General features: G+C 36.6%; 1 protein-coding gene across 8 annotated transcripts in view; it reads left to right on the top strand.

The window, feature by feature from the left end:
• Nucleotides 1–20,842, top strand: part of LOC126965650 (guanine nucleotide-releasing factor 2) — an 89,752-nt gene that overhangs the window by 7,901 nt on the left and 61,009 nt on the right. For 3 of the 8 annotated variants that reach the window (XM_050809334.1, XM_050809332.1, XM_050809331.1), the window contains exon 1: nt 10,420–11,960. The exons of 1 other annotated variant lie outside the window; for it this stretch is intronic. In XM_050809334.1, coding sequence (XP_050665291.1) covers nt 11,306–11,960 — 655 coding nt within the window. In that variant the 5' untranslated portion in view covers nt 10,420–11,305. Of the gene's footprint in view, nt 1–10,418; nt 11,961–19,381; nt 19,760–20,842 lie in introns of those variants that run through there. 4 more of the 8 variants (XM_050809337.1, XM_050809336.1, XM_050809333.1 and 1 more) reach the window with 3 other exon arrangements.

Raw genomic sequence — 20,842 nt, 5'->3', positions numbered from 1 at the left:
GAATAAATCATTTTAATGATTTTTGTAACTTCTTGCGTGCATAGATAAGTACACACACACACTTTTTTTGTATGGTGTAATGTTTTTCCACCTAAGTTTTGCGTAAGCAAAGTTTGAACAATGTCTAAGTACGCTTAGAAGATCTCAGCCTAAGACTTCATTAAATAAAAAGTAGTTCTATTCGAAGTGACTACTGTCGGCTTTAATACAGTTTATTCGTTTATATTCTGTTTCCATGGGAAATTTAGTCACTGCTTGTTCAAGAAATTTCTTTAGCGACACGATCTCGGCTTGTCGTTTAGAGCTGATGTCTTCTAAAACGGAGCATTCAGATCTGGGCTAGATGAGGGCCAGTCTGCAGCTCTGATAAAGTCCGGAACGTTGACTGGCAACCAGGTTTGAGTAGTTCGTGCCTCAGCCTTGCTAGATAGTCTATATATTTTTAAAAAGCGTAACTATTCCTAAGAGGTTTCATCACATGTGTTATTGTCTAGAGAAACTTTAGCTAAAGTCGTCACTCCTCACAAAACTGAATCTTTGTAACGCCTTAATAAGACACCCTGTACCAAACCAAGACTGACGCAGGATCATGATAAAGTTCCACTTTTACGACCACTTGTGATATTTCAATGGAGCTATGTCATTTCGTCATTCAACTCGTCATAGTGCTCTTCGATAGTGAAATATTTTCACCAGCGCAAGGGAGATTTAGAGATATTTTGATCGAACTCTCTTTAACTGTAGGAATTGAGTTAGGGCGTGTCCTGTATATCGACCATATGCATACATTTTCTGGTCTTCTTACTAATACCGGCTCTAATAGATAGCATTAAAAGATGGTTCTAAAAATAAGAGCATACGGTTGCCCTGATATTAGGCTAAGCGTATGGTGAGACGCAGACGACGCACATCCACGCAGCGAAGGGCAGAGCAGAATTTGTATTATATTATGTTGAAAAAAAAAACCTACAAGCAACTTTTAAAAGTTTCCCGTACTGTAAATGTATATCTCGCTCACCTCATCCTAACTCTATGGACTCAACTCATATTACTCGTCAAGTCGAACACGTTTATTCTTTATTCGACGAACAAGTGTTCTTTCTTCGTCGCAACATACGCTCGTGGCCTCTGTCTTCGTCTTCTGCCCTGTCCTGCAAAAACTGTACGCAAGCACACGCTTAGCCTAGACATGTTGGTATATCTATCTATAGTACGCTATACGAACATTCGACTGAAGTATCTTAAAATTGACCGACGGTTTCACATTCACTTTGAGCATGGCATTACTGCAAATCTATTTTCTTTAGCATCCGATTCCATTATTGTTTTAATAGTATAATAATTGGGGTATCCAAAGGGCGCGCATCGATTATCTACTGTTAGGTATACAATTGCTGCCGTCCGACTTGCAACCAATTTGGAATAAATAGTTTTTTATACGTCACATCATCGAATAGCAGAAGCAGAAACCAATTGTTAGCGATCGCCATGTCTCGGATGCAATAAATGTGGTCAGGCGGTAATAAACGGCAGTGAAGCACGGATCATTAAATCGATACGAATATGATCTTTGCGGTTTCATCTTCGCATCCATTATTTTTTGTAAGATTGTCTGTTGCGGCCGCTACGGGCGCTATTGCAATCATTCTTTATGTGAATGCATTTTTTAATATGAATCGTTTCAAATAAAACATATTAGAATGCTCTTTCTTATTTTTATGCAAATCCATTACGGATATTGAGAAATGATTTCACTTATATCAGATTCAACACTTATTTCTATATAAATGATTTGAGTTTTCTTTAGTGTTAATTCCGCCAATATTTGTCTTTAAACAATTCGATACGTGTTTTTCGCCTCTACACGAGGCATCCTCAGGACGTGTTGTCTCGCCAAAATCTGGCACGAGACTGCAAGACCAGTCACCAAACACGTGTCGAATTGTTTAAAGACAAATATTGGCGGAATTAACACTAAAGAAAACTCAAATCATTTATATAATTATGGATTTCCGCAAAGTAACGCCTACTTCAATAAATTTACTTATTTCTATATAATTTTTTAGTTATTCAATAGAAGTGAGGGTATTGAATGAATGAATATTTTAGTATTCTATTAAGCTGAAAGGAAAATAAACTTATATTCTCAATTTACCATTGAATTCGGTAATTTTTCTTATTATCATCCAGCACCAGCATTCATTGCTTTGTTCGTTGTTTTTCGCAAAATGGGTAGCATATAATTATTGTGTCGTATCAGATAGTAAAATACAATTAAATTATTTCTCTAATTAACTGATGCTACTTACAATTTTATTATATCATCGCTAATGGGCGCTTACAAGTCACTTAATGTAGTAGCACCATAATTCCGTGGAAGAGAAAAAAGTTTTTAGGCGGCTACTAATGTATCGAAGCTAGTATAGAATAGAAGAATAAAATATATTTATTTACAGGGAGTGACAATAACATAACATACACGAAGAATTCATAAGAATATACTAAGAATTCTTCACAGAGCGTTTCTGTAGTAACTTTCTTCCACTTGTTGTGAAATAGTAATGCATTTCCGTCCCTGATAGGTCCCAACTTAAGGCAGGGTTAATCATCGATTCCTCAGATATTGCAATTGGGCGGCAGTGATCACGTACGACCTGATCTGTACCCTTGTTTGTCCTTTCTAATTATGTTAAAGCATTATTTAAAAAGGGAACCACATCTTTTGCGCATAGTTGCGTAAAAACAATCTACTCGCGCCGTCGTGAACATCCCCGATGCACTACAGAAACGAGGCAACCCCAGTAGCACCCTGAATGCATTGTTATATTGGACTCGGAGAGCGCTGTAGGAGCTTTGAGTGTACCTGGCCCACAGACTACTTCGAAACAGCGTTATTTTAACGCTGTTTGAGCAACGCGAACAAACCTGCGAGCGAGCATATTCGCCCTCACAGACAACGCCCTTCGGTCCCTTGCGATATCAACATCTTCCTTGAGGCCGGGAGTCAACACATGCCCAAGGTATTTAAATTGTGACACCTTTTCCAGTATCTTACTGTTTAGCCTAGGGTGGTAATTGTTTTGGTGCTTTACCCTCGTCCTCAAAAACTATCACTACAACCGTTTTGTTGACAAATTCTATGTTGCCAGAAAGGTAGCTAAGAAAAAAAAATTGTGGCTTAGATATACATTTTCACACATTATATTAATTAGAGTAAGAAGTAGGTATATGTTCTATTTTCATCAATGCTGCCTTCCTATCATTTAGCTATACTTCAGCAATGTATCTAAAAGCCACTGAGTAAAGCCGATCGAGTCTCAAATAAACAGCACAGTGTGAATCTCATAACCGTTTGTAAATATTCATTCCGTTATGGGGAACCCATTTCCACACGCTGTTTGTCATTATTTCCTGCATTGCTGCGGCTATTTGCATGCTTTACGCAAATGTTTGTTCGAATGCACGACTATGAAATGTCTGTAGGCGATCATTTTTGTTATGTTTCAAAGATGGCGGGAAGCTTGATAGATAGCAAACTGATTTTTGTTATGTTAAAAACAATATATATGTTACGTTTGTGTGTAAAAATGTGGCAAAGGTAAATGACTTCCTTAATGATACAACATATTGGGACCGGAGCGACCGCCCCCTCGAATATATGTTCATAAGTCTAGAATATTTTATATAGTAACACCTCGAATTGTTTTCTTTTGAAACCCTATTTTTATTCTTACTCTTTGGTCGTATCGATATATTACAGCGCCTTTCAAACGGACACACCATACACTAGTGGGAAGCTCCTTTGCACAGGATGCCGGCTAGATTATGGGTAACACAACGACGCCTATTTCTGCCGTGAAGCAGTAATGTGTAAACATTACTGTGTTCGGTCTGAAGGGCGCCGTAACTAGTTAAATTACTGGGCAAATGAGACTTTTGAGGGATTTCCGTCAGCTGAACGTCCTGCTCGTCTCGTCCCTTATTTTCATAAAAAAAACACACAATAATGCACATTACTGCTTGAGGACAGAAAAAGTCGCCGCTGCGGTACCTACACACCAAACTGGCTTTCTGAGTAAAGAAGCCCCAGTGGGTAGTAAAGCTGCTGAGCGAGCCAATAAGAGTTCCCACTTCAAAAGTTCAGAAACAATATAATGTCTTTTTCGTGTAGTTGCCATAAACTGTACGACCTTATGCTGATGCGTTGGTAATGACGCCTAATGGCGTTTATGTTGTGCTTCGAAGGTGTTGTAACGCGCATTAAATCAAATTTCGCTTTAGTTACGTAACGTTACACTACGTGTTTTACATATGCTAGCTTCATTGATTGCAAAAATATAATATGTTTGAATCATTATGTTGGTTGCGAGGAGTGTCTAATCGATTTGAGTTGGTGCTGTAAGTATTAAGTAGATAATTTTTAATTGAAGTACAGACGAAGTAACAATTTTTTTTATTACTCTATCTGATGCAACTTACTGGATGAGGCAAGGCAAGGTGGATATATCTTTATATATAAAAATCCAGTGTCCTGATGTTTGTTTCCAGTAATATCCAAAACTGATTAACGGATTTTAATGGGGATTACTTCATGAAGTGCACTTTAGTCCAACTTTACAGATAAGATAGTTTATTTCGATTTGGGATCCATAATTATTTTTATTTCCAATTTATGTTTTGTATGGACATATTTTCTATGAGAGAATTTATTTACGCATGGTTTTAAGTTCTGCTGTCAAACAATTTTAATATAATAAATATGAGCACATTTTACGAAATAACTCTTGATGTTATGAAATTTTATTGAGAAATTCATAAAAAAAAAATTGTATTTTATTTATTATGTTCAGAATAAGCGGGTCAGCTTTTAAATAAGTATAATAGTGATTATATTTTAAGTACATTAGATGTTCCATAAGTTTCAGGATGACGACGTAGTTTTAGTGGGATAGGGATATTGCGGCACGCATGCCATAGGTAATTTTGTTATGTCGTAGGACATCGATCATAATATAGTCAATTTAAAATCCATCATCACCATCATACAATATCCTTGTTGTGATACTTATTTGTACCAGTTTCTATAATGAGGGTAATGCCATCTAGTGGCGAGATACGTTACGTGATAGCGCGCGCGCGCGCGCGCGTGTGTGTGTGTGTGTGTGTGTGTGTGTGTGTGTGTGTGTGTGTGTAAAGACAAGTAATCAAGTTGAAAAAAAAAATTTCGCTTATGTCAACAGTGTCACACTTATACCAGGCGGCTTGTAATAAATCGCGTCGACACCGCGTACCGTCCACGGACTTTCACGACTACCATCAACTAGGGCTAACCAACTAGACCATCAACTCGCTACAATTACTGCAAACGGTCGTGTTACAGTCAATTGTTTGTGTACAAGTTACGCGATCTTACCATAAACGAATAAATGTAGGTTGATTGTTAATTTTTATTAAAATGAAATATTTAGCCCTATGTTGGAAAAACACATCATCGTTATCATTATTTCAGCCGAAAGACGTCCACTGATGGACAAAGGCCTCCCCCAAAGATCGCCAGAACGATCGGTCCTGCGCTGCCCTCATCCAACTTACTCCGGCGATCTTAACCGGATCGTCGGTCCGCCTGCCGACACTGTGTCTTCCGTTCCGTGGTCGCCATCCGAGGACTTTACGACCCCAACGGCCATATGTCCGTCGAGCCATGTCACTACAAACATTAACTGTAGAAAGTTCGGCCTTACCTTTCTTTTAAGAGTTCCATTGCCGAAGTATAGCTCTTTTATCAAGAGTCTGTTCTCCGTCCGTCTGTTTTTCGTTCAGTTAACTATATTTCATCATACCGCGATGGGTACACAGATTATATACTAACAGTGGCTATAACTGTTTTTCGTTAGTACAACTAATGGTAAATACCTCATGGTCTTTAATTACTTTAAACAGAATTTTGATAATGATATCAAACTGAAAATTCTGTTTTTTTTTTTAATGAAAATAAGGGACGAGACGAGCAGGACGTTCAGCTGGTGGTAAAAATTCTGAGCGGTACTACAATTACTGCGCTCATCACCCTGAGACATAAGATGTCAAGTCTCATTTGCCCAATAATTTCACTAGCTACGGCGCCCTTCCCACCGAAGCACAGTAATGCTTACAAATTACTGCTTCATGGCAGAAATAGGCGCCGTTGTGGTATTCATAATCTAGCCGGCATCCGGTGCAAAGAGCCTCCCACTGGTACGATCATGGAATTAAAAAAAATGTTTCTTTAAAAAAACGTTATAATGAAGCACATAGCATTACAGCCTGTACGATGGTGCGGAAGCCTTTCCGTGCGATTCTGACTCGCACTTTACCGGTTTTTAATTTTGAAGTCGTAATGCGGACTACGTAACAATAAGCGGAAAAACATCCACATTTGTATTGTTTCGGTGTTAGTTTGTTAATGTCGACGATACTCTTAAGCTTAAATAAGAAGTTGATCGGTGGCGCATTATTCCTGATGTAATTACGTGGCGTAAATCACATATCAAGTGAACATGATGCTCGTCCATTAATGACTTATTGAAAATAACCTTACATTACATTTATGAGTATAATCAGAATCTGATTGAGACCTCGCAGAAATCAGCAGTTTGCAAACGGTTTCGATTGGTGATTTTTATGCCTGGAAAGCTCCAGTAAGTAACTCACTCACGTAAGTGAGGTAGGGTCTGTCCAATATCAGCGCGCGGGACTATATACATATATGGTTTCAACTCTTATTAAATTCGCGGCACCTGATTACTAACGGTCTCTTTCAATATCCCAATATCTAGCTATAGTTTATTATTATTAGTTCAGATTGTATGTCATCCAGTCAATCGATCCAGAATCTGCATTTCACAATCTTAATTTCCTAAGTCATTTACATAGTAAAGATCAGTGTTTCCCAATTATTCTGCCATGGCCCCGTAATTTTCACACTGCCCCTTCTTGAATCACTTTATACTTTTAAACCCAAGCTGGTTCCACTAAGTAAAATAATAATCATTCATTAGTTTATAATAAATCATAAATTGGTATCGTAAGTTTGTCGAAAATGAGGAAAGTTTTATCCTTTGGTCTTTTATTTAAAATAAGGCGGGAATGTTGCGACCCGATATTTCATTTTGATGTTCCAGAACCGGGTCGCGACCCGGCAAATGGGAAACGCTCGTATAGATAAAGCTTATCTGTCACATTCATGCAAATACAAAGCTAAAAATACCAATACATAGATGGATTGAACAAAGAGATCATCGACGTTCCGAAGATCTTTTATTCTAATGCCAAATTAATTACTGAGTAACTCTCGGATCGCCAATTAGAATTGCGATTGAACATCATAAAAATTGGCCTGTCCCCAAATTATTGTGCGGGGATTATATATACTTACATAATTTAGTCTTTTAACGTGGCTATTAATAACATTTATTGCTTATAAAAAGTTATTTAACGATTGAAAGTTGATTTTCTGAATGCCTACAGTTACGAGATTAGTGTTATTTAAGAGCAATTAAAGTACCTAGAAGTGGGTAATGCAATCCCGTTACGCTAGGTTCTAGTAGCGGTCGTGGCGGCCGCTGCGATCAGGTTAGCCCATTGGAAAGTGTGCTCAAGTCGCCCGACACTGGCGCGCCGATTGCATCTCAGTTTCCTGTCATTTGCTAACAAAAACTGCACCCAATATGGCCTGTCGTTATTTGCAAATGATATCTATTAGAGCTTGTTAAATAATTAATTCAAATGCTAATTAATATCTCCTTTTCTGTATTGTGTGTATTAGTGGGAAAATGAATGCATTGTAGATAATTAATTTTCTTAAGTAGTTGTAATTAGATATATATAGATTAAATTAATCCTTTGTGGTATACTTATATTCGATTTTTGTTATTAATATTATACATCACAGGATTATTATTGATATCAAAGTCCAAATATTACTGTTAATCTTACTGAGTACGTATTAGTAATATTAATATTTTCATTCCTGGTATATTTTGGACCAGTTTCAGTAAATTTGTACGGGATATACGTAGGAATGTTGGTAGGTATTGAGGTAGGTTGATAAAACTGTTTTTAACCGTTTAAATCACAAAGATGTATTTTATAAATCATATGAGACTCGAAAGAGGGGAGGTTTGGAAGATACTCACAGAGTATCCCAGAGGGAATGTAGTGAGATGATATCACGCGTGTTATATTTTTCATTGGGCACTTGATGTTCTAAAAAGCTTAAATAGCCAAGTTAGCGACGTCGAACATAAAACAAATTATCAAACAAAATAAATATGTATGTACAAAGTTACGACAAAAGTTACAAAAAAACCTCACCGCGTACACTGCTCTAAGAGCCGGCAATGCTTCTGTGATTCTTATGTCGTTGCAGGAGAATGTGGACGGCGGTGATCACATAACACCAGGTGACCAGTACGTTTGTTTGCCCTTCTGCCTTTTTAGTATACATTGATAAAAATCCTAAGACATAATAGGTATGTAGTGTCTGTATCTTACAAAGTACAATATGGTCAGAGATGTATGGAAATAGAGCCAGGTCAAGAATACCAAGGATAAAAGAGCTTGTATGAAAGGATTGCTGCGAGTGGAAGCAGCCAGGGACGTGTGGCAGGACCGCTACTTTTCTGAACATACACTAGATATTTTTTGTGTCTATTCAGAAGTGGTATCGAGTAACCGTACACTAGCCCGTTCAAGATGCTAACATCACCTAAGTAAGTCAGTACCTAACTATAGATGTAACCGAAGCTGCTCCGTGACTTGCACTCCTTTATTTGTATTGTCTGAAGTACCGTTTCGATTGTCGCCTACTTTTATGTTAAATAAACGAATTGTATTGTGAACTCTCTATAATTTGTTAATGGCATATATTTAACAGCAAATATAATATCTCGGAATTTTGAAATAATATACCTGCATATATTAATACTCGTCTAATGTTTAGAGAAAAGATACCATAGAGTAGGAATAGAGGATATATACTAACTAAAACTGAAACTAATAAGTGATCACCGCCGCCCACATTCTTATACAACATCAGAGGAATCACATTACCATATTTTTTGGGTGTATGGGTAAAGGAAGAACAATATGAAAGATTTTGAAAATTCTTTCAACAGGGCAAAGTTGCTGTACCTCAAAGTCGGTACTAAAGTGATAACTTATGTTTTAATAAATTTAATTAATAGCAATGTGAGATTTAACAAATGTTAACTATTTACCTGGAAATTACAGGAATGTTATACGATTTAAATCTTGTAACCCAATTAAAAAAAATATTAGTTGTGCGTCAATAACTCGGTCTGTTTATTTTGGCTGCTAACAATGTAATTATTTTATGACTTTCACGTTTTGCTAGTTAATTTTTTATAATTTCTGTTTCTAGATTTTACATTCGGTTGAATGTAAAATCTACAAACCTAGAAAACGCTGTGAATTGGCTATGAAACAAGATTTAAAACGTTACTTTGCTTTTTCTAATGAACAATAAAATTATTTTTTTACTTGTCTATCTTGTTAGCTGTACCGAAAAGTAGTTTCAAGGCATGTCTTACATGTAGTCCGCTATAAAAAGTATATCGCGTGTTGTCGAACATTTAACAAGTGCAACAATTTACAAATGGGTCTGCGTGTACGGCCGCGGTAACCCTGGCCGGAGCTGTTAATGGTCAAGTGACACAGATCTGTGAGCTTATGTGACTTATATGTATGATAGCCCACTTAATCAGCGGGTACCCGAAGGCCACATGGCTTTTGGTTATGTTTGTTATTTATATATTTAGAAGTACTTATTTGGTGCGAAGAATTTCTGTAGTCCATGGCTAGCCGTTTTAGGACCGTTCCCCACAACATAAATAAATACGGTTGCAGTTTCGGAAATTTTAATACTATAAAATTGAAAGTTCTTGCTGAATTCAAAAATATAACAAAATTTAGTGAATGAAGTATTTAGTTTAGTTATAGAACTAGAATGAATTAAAGCGGGAATTAAATAATGTGGAAAATGAATATAAAGTGGGAAAAATGTCTCACATACATACAACAGCAACCAACAGAGCTACTTCGATATAAGTGGATTCTGAGAAAATTGAAAATTTAAATAATAGAAGAAATAAAATGCAACAGTTAGTTTAATAGACAAAATTTAATAATTAAGCTTGAGCTCTACAAGATATCCACACTAAGAAGGATATACATACGGAACAAAATATGGGCAGATTCTGTGCGACGCAATTGTGTTGACACACCACACCACAAGTCCAGCTAAATGTCGACAAGACAGTTCGCAGGAAAAGGATAAGCCAATTTTAGTAAGGATTTAGCGTGAGTTCAATTGTCAAGTTTGGTATGCTGGCAGGTGTTTGGGCAGAGATGCATGGAGGAGGCACTTTCACTGTTGACGGGGCGACCGCCAGTCCTCGCAGCCAGTGCCGCGGCGCCGGGCCTCCGCTGCGCCCGACTGTTTTCCTCTCACACACTCTTGCTAAATTTTCCACTTACCGGAGACTCTTGTACGTCTCACTACACACCGTGTCATTGTGTGACATCGCAATTATTCCCAAAAAATAATTCGCTATATTATCAATGTTGTTTTTGATACTGTTTCCTTGGATTTAAAGTTGTGCCGTGTCAAAATCTATTTGGCGTCTGTCGGAACGTATTTTAGAACGTGATAAATTCGTGGTTGTTAAAAAGATTATATACAAATAAAAAAGCTTGCAAGGCGGACGGCGACGAGTTTCACTCAGTACAAATGTTTATCAAGTGTCGTAACGCTTGTAGCTAGCCGTGTCGTATCATTTGCGAATTTGCCAATTGCATGGTTTTTTTTTCATTTATTTGCTCACAGTGCTATTGCGATACCAGATTAAATGTGAACATTGTTAAATATATGTTTGAAAGTCACTTGTGCGAAATTATTTGACAAACGAAGACTTTAAAGGTGATGTGTATCTAAAGATATTCGACACAGTGTGCCCGTGACGTGAAATGCGACGATCGCTGTAAATAAATAATGATCTAATTGTATATACCTTACGTCTCAGCTATTTCGGTTTCTCAATGGAACATCGATTTTTGATGTTGCCTTCAGTGTAACCGCTCGGTGCTCAGTAATGTTACACGCACGATTTCATATGCAATAAAACGAGAAACTAGAATTTGAAGCTAACTTTCGTAGTTCTAAGGGATCGCCTTTCTCTTGCAAACAAGTGAACTGCAGTGTTTTGTGAATGTGGAAGACATTGAAAATGTCAATAATCCGTTTGCAATGTTTAGTGTGAAAATGCCACATTACGATGAGAGTTTTATGTTCGACGACAGTGTGAACCAAAGACGAAACAAACGCAGCTATCGTGTTTTTAAAAATGGTTTGCACCCCTGTGAGCTTACGAACTCCGGTGAGGTACTCCACACTCTTGAAGAAAGAGGGAATAACATAGTTAAACACAACATAAGGAATTTAAAGGGACGAAATCGCTATAGAATCGAAAAACCACTGATTAGAAATGGAAATTTCATTCAGTGTAAAACACCCGAAATATTCATTCACTATCCGGAAGCAAGTGTGTTCGACCCGAGCAGGTTGTATGACATCAAAAATAACAACAACATACTGACGTTGACACCATGCAAGAGTTTTGATAACTTGACGTTGAAGGAACTGAAAAAGGAACCGGTCAAGGAAACCATAAGAAACGGTAAGAGCCTTCAGAACTTAAGCCGCGATGAAAGCTTGAAGCACTTCATCTCGCCGGTCGAGGAGAACCTGACACCGCGGAAAGTGAACGTGAGAAATTCGTATTCGATCGAGGAGGCTGGCCGAAGACCAGCCCAGCGGAGATACTCTCGGAGTACAGCCGCGCCCGGTGTTGGTGTTTATCGGAAATTTACTGGAGATGAAAAATCTTGTAAGAATCTAAATGGTATGTTTTGCAGCTGCTTAAAATATCATAGTTTTAATAATATAATCATCACACACAGTTAATGCTTTTCGTTTTTAATTCGATTACTACTTCATAGTACCATATTGTATGTGGTGAACTTCTAAAACATTCGGTTTACTAGCTACATGGTTTCACAATCACTGTATACATATCTCTAACACTCACCCACACACTTCACCCAAAACTAAACACATAATATAATAATAATAATTTTCAAATCATTTCAAATCACATGTCGTGTAGTATTTTTTAATTTCTTGTTATCAATTACCGTACTCTTTTTACTATTTAGATCTTTGTGCGTGGGAACATCATTCCTTATAGAATTCGGAGAAGGGCATTGTTAGCTACGCTGCAGTTTATAGTTTTGCAGCTGTCATCGTTGTTACCTGTTTGTATTAGCTTTGTTAAATTGTTCCAAATATTTATTTTATTTTATTTTTAACCTTAATTTAAAAAAAAAACAAATATCATTTCAAAATAAAAACAACTCTGGTTTGCTAACTAAAATAACTAAATCATCTAAATGATGTGGTTTTTATTGAGTGTAAAAAAAAACAATAAAAATAATGGATTTCCGCAAAATAATTCCTAATTCAATAAACGCCTACATCATGTTAGCCGCTTGGAGGTTAGTATCTGATATATCGCATACCTTAAAACCTATATAGCAACATAATGATTATTCAATTGAGAACCCCTTTTTAAGGCGACACTAAATGCCAGCGACCTTGAGCGATATGAGTTCACGGCTGCCGGCCCGCAATCTGTGCAACAAAGCCAATATTTTCAAAATTCTTGGGTGGAAAACAGTTAATATGCTTACAATCCTCGTTATTCAGTGCTAATCTGAATAAATGAACTTACACAAAAAAGTACAAACTATAAGAATAACTTTTCTGAGAAAAGTACCAAAAAAATGCGTCACGCCATGCCAAAAAACTGGTTTAACTTCAAAGAAAAGTGGTAGTTCAAAAAGGCTCGGCAGAGTTAACTATAACCAACAGCATGCATTAGCAACCTACAAATAAGACTTAAGGATATGTGTAACAGGATTAAGTTGTGTTCATAGCTCGAATTGCTATACTTTCACCACAAAACTTGTCTAAAAACACCATGTTTACGTGTTTTCTGGTTTACACAAGCTATGCTTATGACATTACATATTATAAGCTTCTGTGTATTTTGTCCTCATACAATTTATGATCGTTAATGCGGAACACACTTTCGCGTCAGTCGTAATGAAATTAGTCTCTTCGTTACATAAACAACATGATTGACCGACAAGGTAGCACTTAATATGAAACTGACTCAATTGACCGTTCGCTTGTCAAAGAACTTTCTTTGACGCATAAACAAAAACAGACGACAACGGCGGTGATCACTTATACATTACTAGTAGTTGCCCGTTGCATTCACAACTAAAGGTTTTATCTCAAAAAAATCTATATATATATACTAGCTGACCCAGCAAACGTTGTATTGCCGATATTAAAATCGCGATACAAAAGTAACTGTTGATCGAAGATGGGTGAAAATTTGAAGTTGTATGTATTTTTTAATGCTGACTCATAATCAAACAAATGTCAAAAAAATAAAAAAAAAAAATCGTGTGGACCACCCTTGACATTTAGGGGGATGAAAAATAGATGTTGTCCGATTCTCAGACCTACCCAATATGCACTCAAAATTTCATGAGAATCGGTCAAGCCGTTTTGGAGGAGTTCAAAGTTTAACACCATGACACGAGAATTTTATATATTAGAGAAGATAAAAGAGATTTCCACGTATATAGTCACTCATCACGATATCTCTGGAACCATTACAGCTAAAGACTTGAAATTTGGTAGGAATTTTCTTTTCATCGAGTAGAGGTCAGCTATCAACGGATTTTACGAAATTCCAAGTTTTTTTAATATTATGAACAGAACAACGTCTGTCGGGTCAGCTAATGTTTAATATGAGAATAATCATGAGAGTTGTCATACTGAAACATGCAGGCAAGCCTGTCAGCCATTAAGTTGGCATAGCGACATCCCATTCTGCACGGACGCACGCCAAGATAGGGAAGATATTAGTAGGATTAATAATTATTGTCGGCACTTTTATCAATTTTTAAAATGTAAAAATCAGTTATAGAGGCAGAACTACAGTAGTTGTATTCTGTACTTTTTGTATATATTGATACGTTTTATAATACTGTAGAACATTTTATTGTTCTATCGTCAATAGATTCCGCAGCGCATGCGATGACAGATTTTTTATGACTAATTTTAACACACCCTGGGTTATATTATTACATTTTTATATGGATCCCTATTATTTTATTAAATGTATATAACCTATGTTACTCCTGAAAATGCAGCTTTCTAATGTTGAAATATATTTTGAATTCGGTCTAGTAGTTTTTGTGTGAAAACATTACTAACATACATACAAAAAACACTTATGTTTCCTCTTTATAATATTAGATTAGATAAGACTATATTATATACACAGATTTATAAAAATAGGACTATCGTATTTTCTTTTATCGAATTAGTTTAGTTTATCTAAAAATACGTCTAATAATGACCAAGCAGGTATAGGTTTGGTAATATTTTAGTAAAATTACTTGATAATATTGTATCTTTGTGTTGACTTATACCAGTGGGCGGCTCCTTTGCACAGGATGCCGGCTAGATAATGGGTACCACAACGGCGCCTGTTTCTGCCGTGAATCAGTAATGTGTAAACATTACAGTGTTTCGGTCTGAAGGGCGCCGTAGCTAGTAAAATTACTGGGCAAATGAGACTTAACATCTCATGTCTCAAGGTGACGAGCGCAATTGTGGTGCCGTCCAGAATTTTCGGGTTTTTCAAGAATCCTGAGCGGCATTGCATTGTTATGGGCAGGGCGTATCAATTACCATCAGCTGAACGTCCTGCTCGTCTCGTCCCTTATAATCATAAAGAAAAACCTATTTTCGACGCTTTGTACTCTTATTCGGTGTTAATCCTTATCCAAATAAATCGGATAATATTCTAAGGCCTAATGACGCATAAAATTATCATTTATAGTATATCACTGTAATGGATTTTAACCACCCAGACATTCAATATTGCGGGCTTAGACCTGGGGGCCTACTTCTAAAATCGATATTCGTTATGTCGTGGCATTAGTCGTGTCGAATCCTACTCTTAGTTACATCGTATTCAATGTCGAAACGATGATTGAACCAACGAAACATTTTTCGATATTATCGGTCCTAACCCTACTCTTATTTGAAAATGTCAGAGACGACTATTCTAATTTGACAAATAATCATACGTCACTCTTACGATAATCTCAACGACACCTTCTAGGCTGTCGTTGCTATTATCGTTTCAAGTTGTATAGATATATTTGCCATACAATATACATACTTAATAAATATTATTAAAATAAATATATGTGATTTACTATTCAACAGGATTTTTATACTACCAAGTAATTTAAGTCATTTTGTTGATCGTTTATGCGAAGAAAGTAATGCAAATGGCAGCCTGAGAAATAGGAAGTCGATGAGAAGGGTTGAGTTACTTTTTTTTTTACTTTTTATTATCCGTAAGTTTTGTATTACTTATTAAATTTTAAATGGTCATAATATTATATTCTTTACATAATTTTTGAATATTTACATTTTGTGTTAATGATATCAAATTGGTGATTCAGAGCCTGGCATGGTCCTTAACGCCTAAACTATGTTTTGAATTTTGACACTTATCAGCGACATAGCACAGATAATGTTTAGTTTTTCAAGGTTTGCGCATAATTCATTCACTATATATATAATACAAATCAAAATATTAGTCTATGGTTACGATATTGTTACGATAAACGATATGGAATGCGAACATTTGTTAGAGTTGGCTAGGTGCGATATATTCGGAGTATTATCGTATCGTTCCGAATATATCGTTGTCGATTTTGCGAGTAGACCTCGTGAGCTATGCATGATATCGCGCGTAACTTCCAAATATAATTTATTCGTTTTGTATAACGAAAACATGCAACGAAACGTAAGCTAAAAACATGACATCACATTTTTTTTCTGAATGACAGCCGTGACGCGTCGCGGCCGGGGCGGGTCGCAATTACAACAGTAGTACTTATTTGTTTATCTTTTTTTAACCTGGGAACGGCAACGCTTCTGAACTTTCATAGGAAACTTTTATCTAAATGGCGCAAAAGATTTATCGGTTACATTAACTCTTGCCTCGCTATTTCGGTCTAAATCGGTCGTGGTATCGAAAACTATTAGTATTTACTCAAGGGCAGCTCTGATTTGGCATATCAATTGCTTTATTGCAAAATGCTATTAACTTAGTGACACTGACCTTACTAACGGCCGTTCCCAATATACTATCTACACATAGAGATAAATTACTACCTTCTACTGTCAGTAATTAGCTGTCAATAATGTGAAACTGATAATCTGATTCTTACCGCCTTTATATTGGGACGCGTGAATTGAAATTTCCATACAAACTTCAATCGCTGGTAAGCTATACGTAGTTCGTTATAGACAGACAGCGTGTACGGATAAGGTGAGTTACCGTCGATAAGTTTATTGGGACAGAAAAGTCAACGATAGTTACGATTTTTATCTCAAGTAAGAGATAGACTGAATATTGGGAACGGTCGTAAGCCGTTCTTAGTTCGAATCCGTAGGTGCAAAACGTTTGTATGGTCATTACGAATGTTTGTTTACGGAGTCATGAGTACGTATCTTTATTTGTGTTTATGTATGTATGTATGTACGTACGTGGGTCACTTTCAATATGTTCGGACAGTTACATTGTTTTTAAGCACACTTTTGCCATTCCGCTATCAGACCGCGCTAATGATATGTCCATAAGTGTGTATAGAACGTCATTGTAAATTAAAAATAAATCATCATCAACAGCCGGAAGACGTCCACTGCTGGACAATGGTCTCCCCCAAATATTTCCACGACGATCGGTCCTGCGCTGCCCTCATCCAACGTATTCCGGCGATCTTACCAAGTCGTCGGTCCATCTTGTGGGGGGCCTACCAACACTACGTTTCCGGTACGTGGTCGCCATTCGAGGACTTTATTGCCCCAACGGCCATCTGTCCGGCGAACTATGTGCCCCGCCTACTACCACTTCAGTTTTGCAATCATTTGGAATATGTAAAAAAAAATCATAGAATAAATAAATATTCAGGAAACGGAATTGACTTGTAAGTCTTCCTGGTAAAAGCGATTCATTATAACGTGTGTAAATATACATAATGGACCAAGTTAAAATTGTATAATACGAAGTAAGAGACGCGGGAACAATTGCGCCCATTGTTCAACAATGCTAAGGCCGGTCGTACAAAAAAGCCTACTATCAGACACATTTACTTTCGCACCTTTGACAATGATTAACATACATTTGCCACTTTAACAAAATAATAGCTTCTATTCGGCTTCGATTTTATTATCCACGTGCAAAAGCAATGGCGACGGAAAACTATATTATAAATTTTTCTTCTCTTTCGTTCCATAGTCTTATAGTTTGATTTGCCGTCCGGTTCGTTCGTAATATTATTTGTAGACGCACTCAATAGGTAGTATTTTATCTTTTAATTGATTAAATAAAACAAATATATGCTTGCTGACTCAGATGTAATTGAATAAGAAAGAACAAGACTCGAACCCTTATAAAAGTAAATAAAAACATGTAAATGTAAAACTTTGCTGGTTCAAAGCTGCAGGCGTCGACAGAAACCTTTAAAATTTTCGGAATTAAATTTAATCCGTATTGCAGGATACGCCTCAATACTTGACCCACAATCAGCTGTGTAATTATTGTTATCACTGTCTTCATAACTGTGCATAAAAAGGATAACAATAAGATTTGATGGTAGACAAGATATTGAGACGCCTTTTGGAATTCTTATATATTTTGATTTAAAATCACATACTGAAAGTCAAGTGCAAAAGCCGGCTAGATTATGGGTACCACAACTGCGCCTATTTCTGCCGTGAATCAGTAATGTGTAAACATTACTGTGTTTCGGTCTGAATCGCGCCGTAGCTAGTGAAATTACTGGGCAAATGAGACTTAACATCTTGTCTCAAGGTGACGAGCGCAATTGTAGTGTCGCTCAGAATTTTTTGGGATTTTCCGGAGAATCCTGAGTGGCACTGCATTGTAATGGGTATGGCGTATCAATTACCATCAGCTGAACGTCTTACTCGTCTCGTCCCTTATTGTCATAAAAAAAAAGTCAAAAACAACACCCATTCGATAATGTATGCCTCTGACATGAGAACAACTGGCGAAAGATTCCCAGTAGGTTTGGTGTTGATTTCTTGAATCAAGTAACAAGGCTAGAACGTAGTGTACTTAAAACTGTACTCTGTATAGTCCTAGCTGTCGTAACAGTTAGATCAGGCTGTCACATGTAGCTATAAATGAGCTGTATGTAGGGTAGGTAGCAGTAGCGACGACCGACTGTTGTGATATGTGTGACGTACTTCGCGGCCAGGAAGCGGGCATGACCTGGCGCGGGCTGGCGTCCGTCCGACGCGACTGTTCTCGCTACTTTAGGGTTGCCAGTTATAATAATAAAACAATATATATTTTTATAAAAATTCTTCATTATCATTTTGTGTATCGAAAAAAGCCTCTTGCGTTTTTCTACACTACAGTAATACACTATGCCTTCATGAATCAATTTTCTGTATTGTTCTCCGTGTTTATTTTATATTATATAAATGTACCAAATGAGTGGGCCCCAGCACTATTTTTTAAAGGTTATAACGAATTAAATGTGAAAGAGTGAAAAACATGAGTTCTCTAAAAATGTCGATTTTGATGTTCACATAAAATTAGAAAAATAAAGTCAACCTTAAAAATGTTTTTCAAAAAAATTCCACACTTAACTTCTACTTTTAACCGATAGGTTTTACGTTATATAAAAAATATTGATACAATAACTTAGACAAGGCGTTGAAGCGTTTTATCTTTCAAAATACCTTTGCCTGAACCAAATATAAAAAAAAATATTAAAAATCAAATATCTCACATCGACTCCGCTATTATACTCTACTTTTAATACGATGTTATAAGTTGATGCTTTTCGTCAAACATTTAAACGTATACTTATATTATTTTGCAAGTGACTTACAAAACGCTATTGTTTATATTGTGGCTTTTGTGGAAAAGTCACCACAACTGAGCCAATGTCAAGTGACTTACGGTCGTAAACAACAATTGTTTTTTACTATTTTTGGATTGATAATGACATTGATAAATCGCATTGACAAAACAGGATATCTGACAGCCCTACTCGCTCGTGCCTCGTACCTCATGCTCGCAGGACACAGCCTGTCTCACGTCTCAGTCACATAGTTCGTGGCCTGCTAGCGCCTCACTGTCGCCTTTTCGGTCTTATTTATAATCGCGCGCGTCACCACTCACCATATCGTCAGCTTTTGTTTTTTTATAAGCAACATCTTCCAAACTGTACTGGCTATATTGTGATAGTAAACATTAATGTTGTTAGATAAGCGACTTCGGAATTAGCACGTTCGCTGACGTCACATCGTGGAACTTTGTTATTGCTTGAGGAAAATCGTATTATTAGTGTTCAGTTGAGCTTAATATACAATGAGTTATCAGTGCTTAAATAAAATTGGAGAGTAGCTAAAGGGTTTACAGTTTAACATTACATTATTATTATTATATAAAGTGCTGTGTTGTGTTTCAAAACTTTTGGCAGTTTTTCGTTAGGCTATTTCGTAAGTTTTATTAAAGTTGAAACTACTTTATAAATCTACTTTAAATTATTATTGATGTTTTCAGAATTGAGATATTTTAATATTTGTTAAGTTGTACATTATTTATCGAATTAACACTGTTATAGTGCGAGTTAAAAGCTCTATTGTTTTTCTCCGAAATATTAGAATAGGAAATAAAGTAAAATAGATCATTTGTTTGAAAACCCATGACGGTAAAATTCCAAGGCCTAAGGCGTCAATTATTTATTTTTAGTTTAGTTTATATTTTTAGTGGAGTTGCAATAAATGTATTTAAGAGGTGTTCATAAACAGGTAACAGTTAAGAACTAGTAGGCAAAATTTCACTTATATCTGAGGCGACGTAGATGTTTTTTTATCCGATTGGCCGAAGTTTTGTTCCACAGAAATGGTGTGGCAAAATTAAATATTTATTCATCACTAATATTGTATAAAACATGATACATTATAATACCTATGACCGCTTCGAATGTATGTAAATTAAGCGATATGTTTGCCTGCTCTTCTTACCTGGAACCCGACCACCTAGCCCAGCTCGAGTAGTTATACTCTAACCAGGGGGTGAATAAGGGTATTCATAATGGTTCGCTAACTTTAAACAGCCGCTTAGGAGTGTTTTTTCTCATTCTTAGGTCAATAGAAGAAGACAGAGTGGGAATTAGCAATGCTTTAAGTTAGCAGACCATTATGAATAAGGGGCTAGTATCTGTTCCATAAATATTGTCACTCTAAAATTATAAAGTAACTTGTGGGCTCTTTTGGATCTTGAAATTCGGTTTCTACTTGTGGCCTGTGTTTTGTTTCTAGCCTTAGCTCTGAATTTAAGGCCTGCGGTTCAGATTTGGGTGTTTAAACCGTTTTTTAGCTACGGTACCCCAAACACAAGGGCATTCTGCAAGATAAATGTTTATTTTCAATCTTGCTTATTGGTAAGGTCGATGATGTCATGTTTATCTTGACCGCGTTATTAGTGGCTCTGTAATGTGTGTTTGACCTTGGTCCGTCCTATATGGATCGCGTAAGATGGTCTCTACAGCCTTCTGTACCTTTGTTTTTTATTTATTT

Source organism: Leptidea sinapis, chromosome 8 (assembly GCF_905404315.1).
Source record: "Leptidea sinapis chromosome 8, ilLepSina1.1, whole genome shotgun sequence".
Classification (NCBI taxonomy): domain Eukaryota; kingdom Metazoa; phylum Arthropoda; class Insecta; order Lepidoptera; family Pieridae; genus Leptidea; species Leptidea sinapis.
The sequence above is the reverse complement of the archived record's forward strand: the minus strand, read 5'-3'. Positions and strand labels throughout refer to the sequence as shown.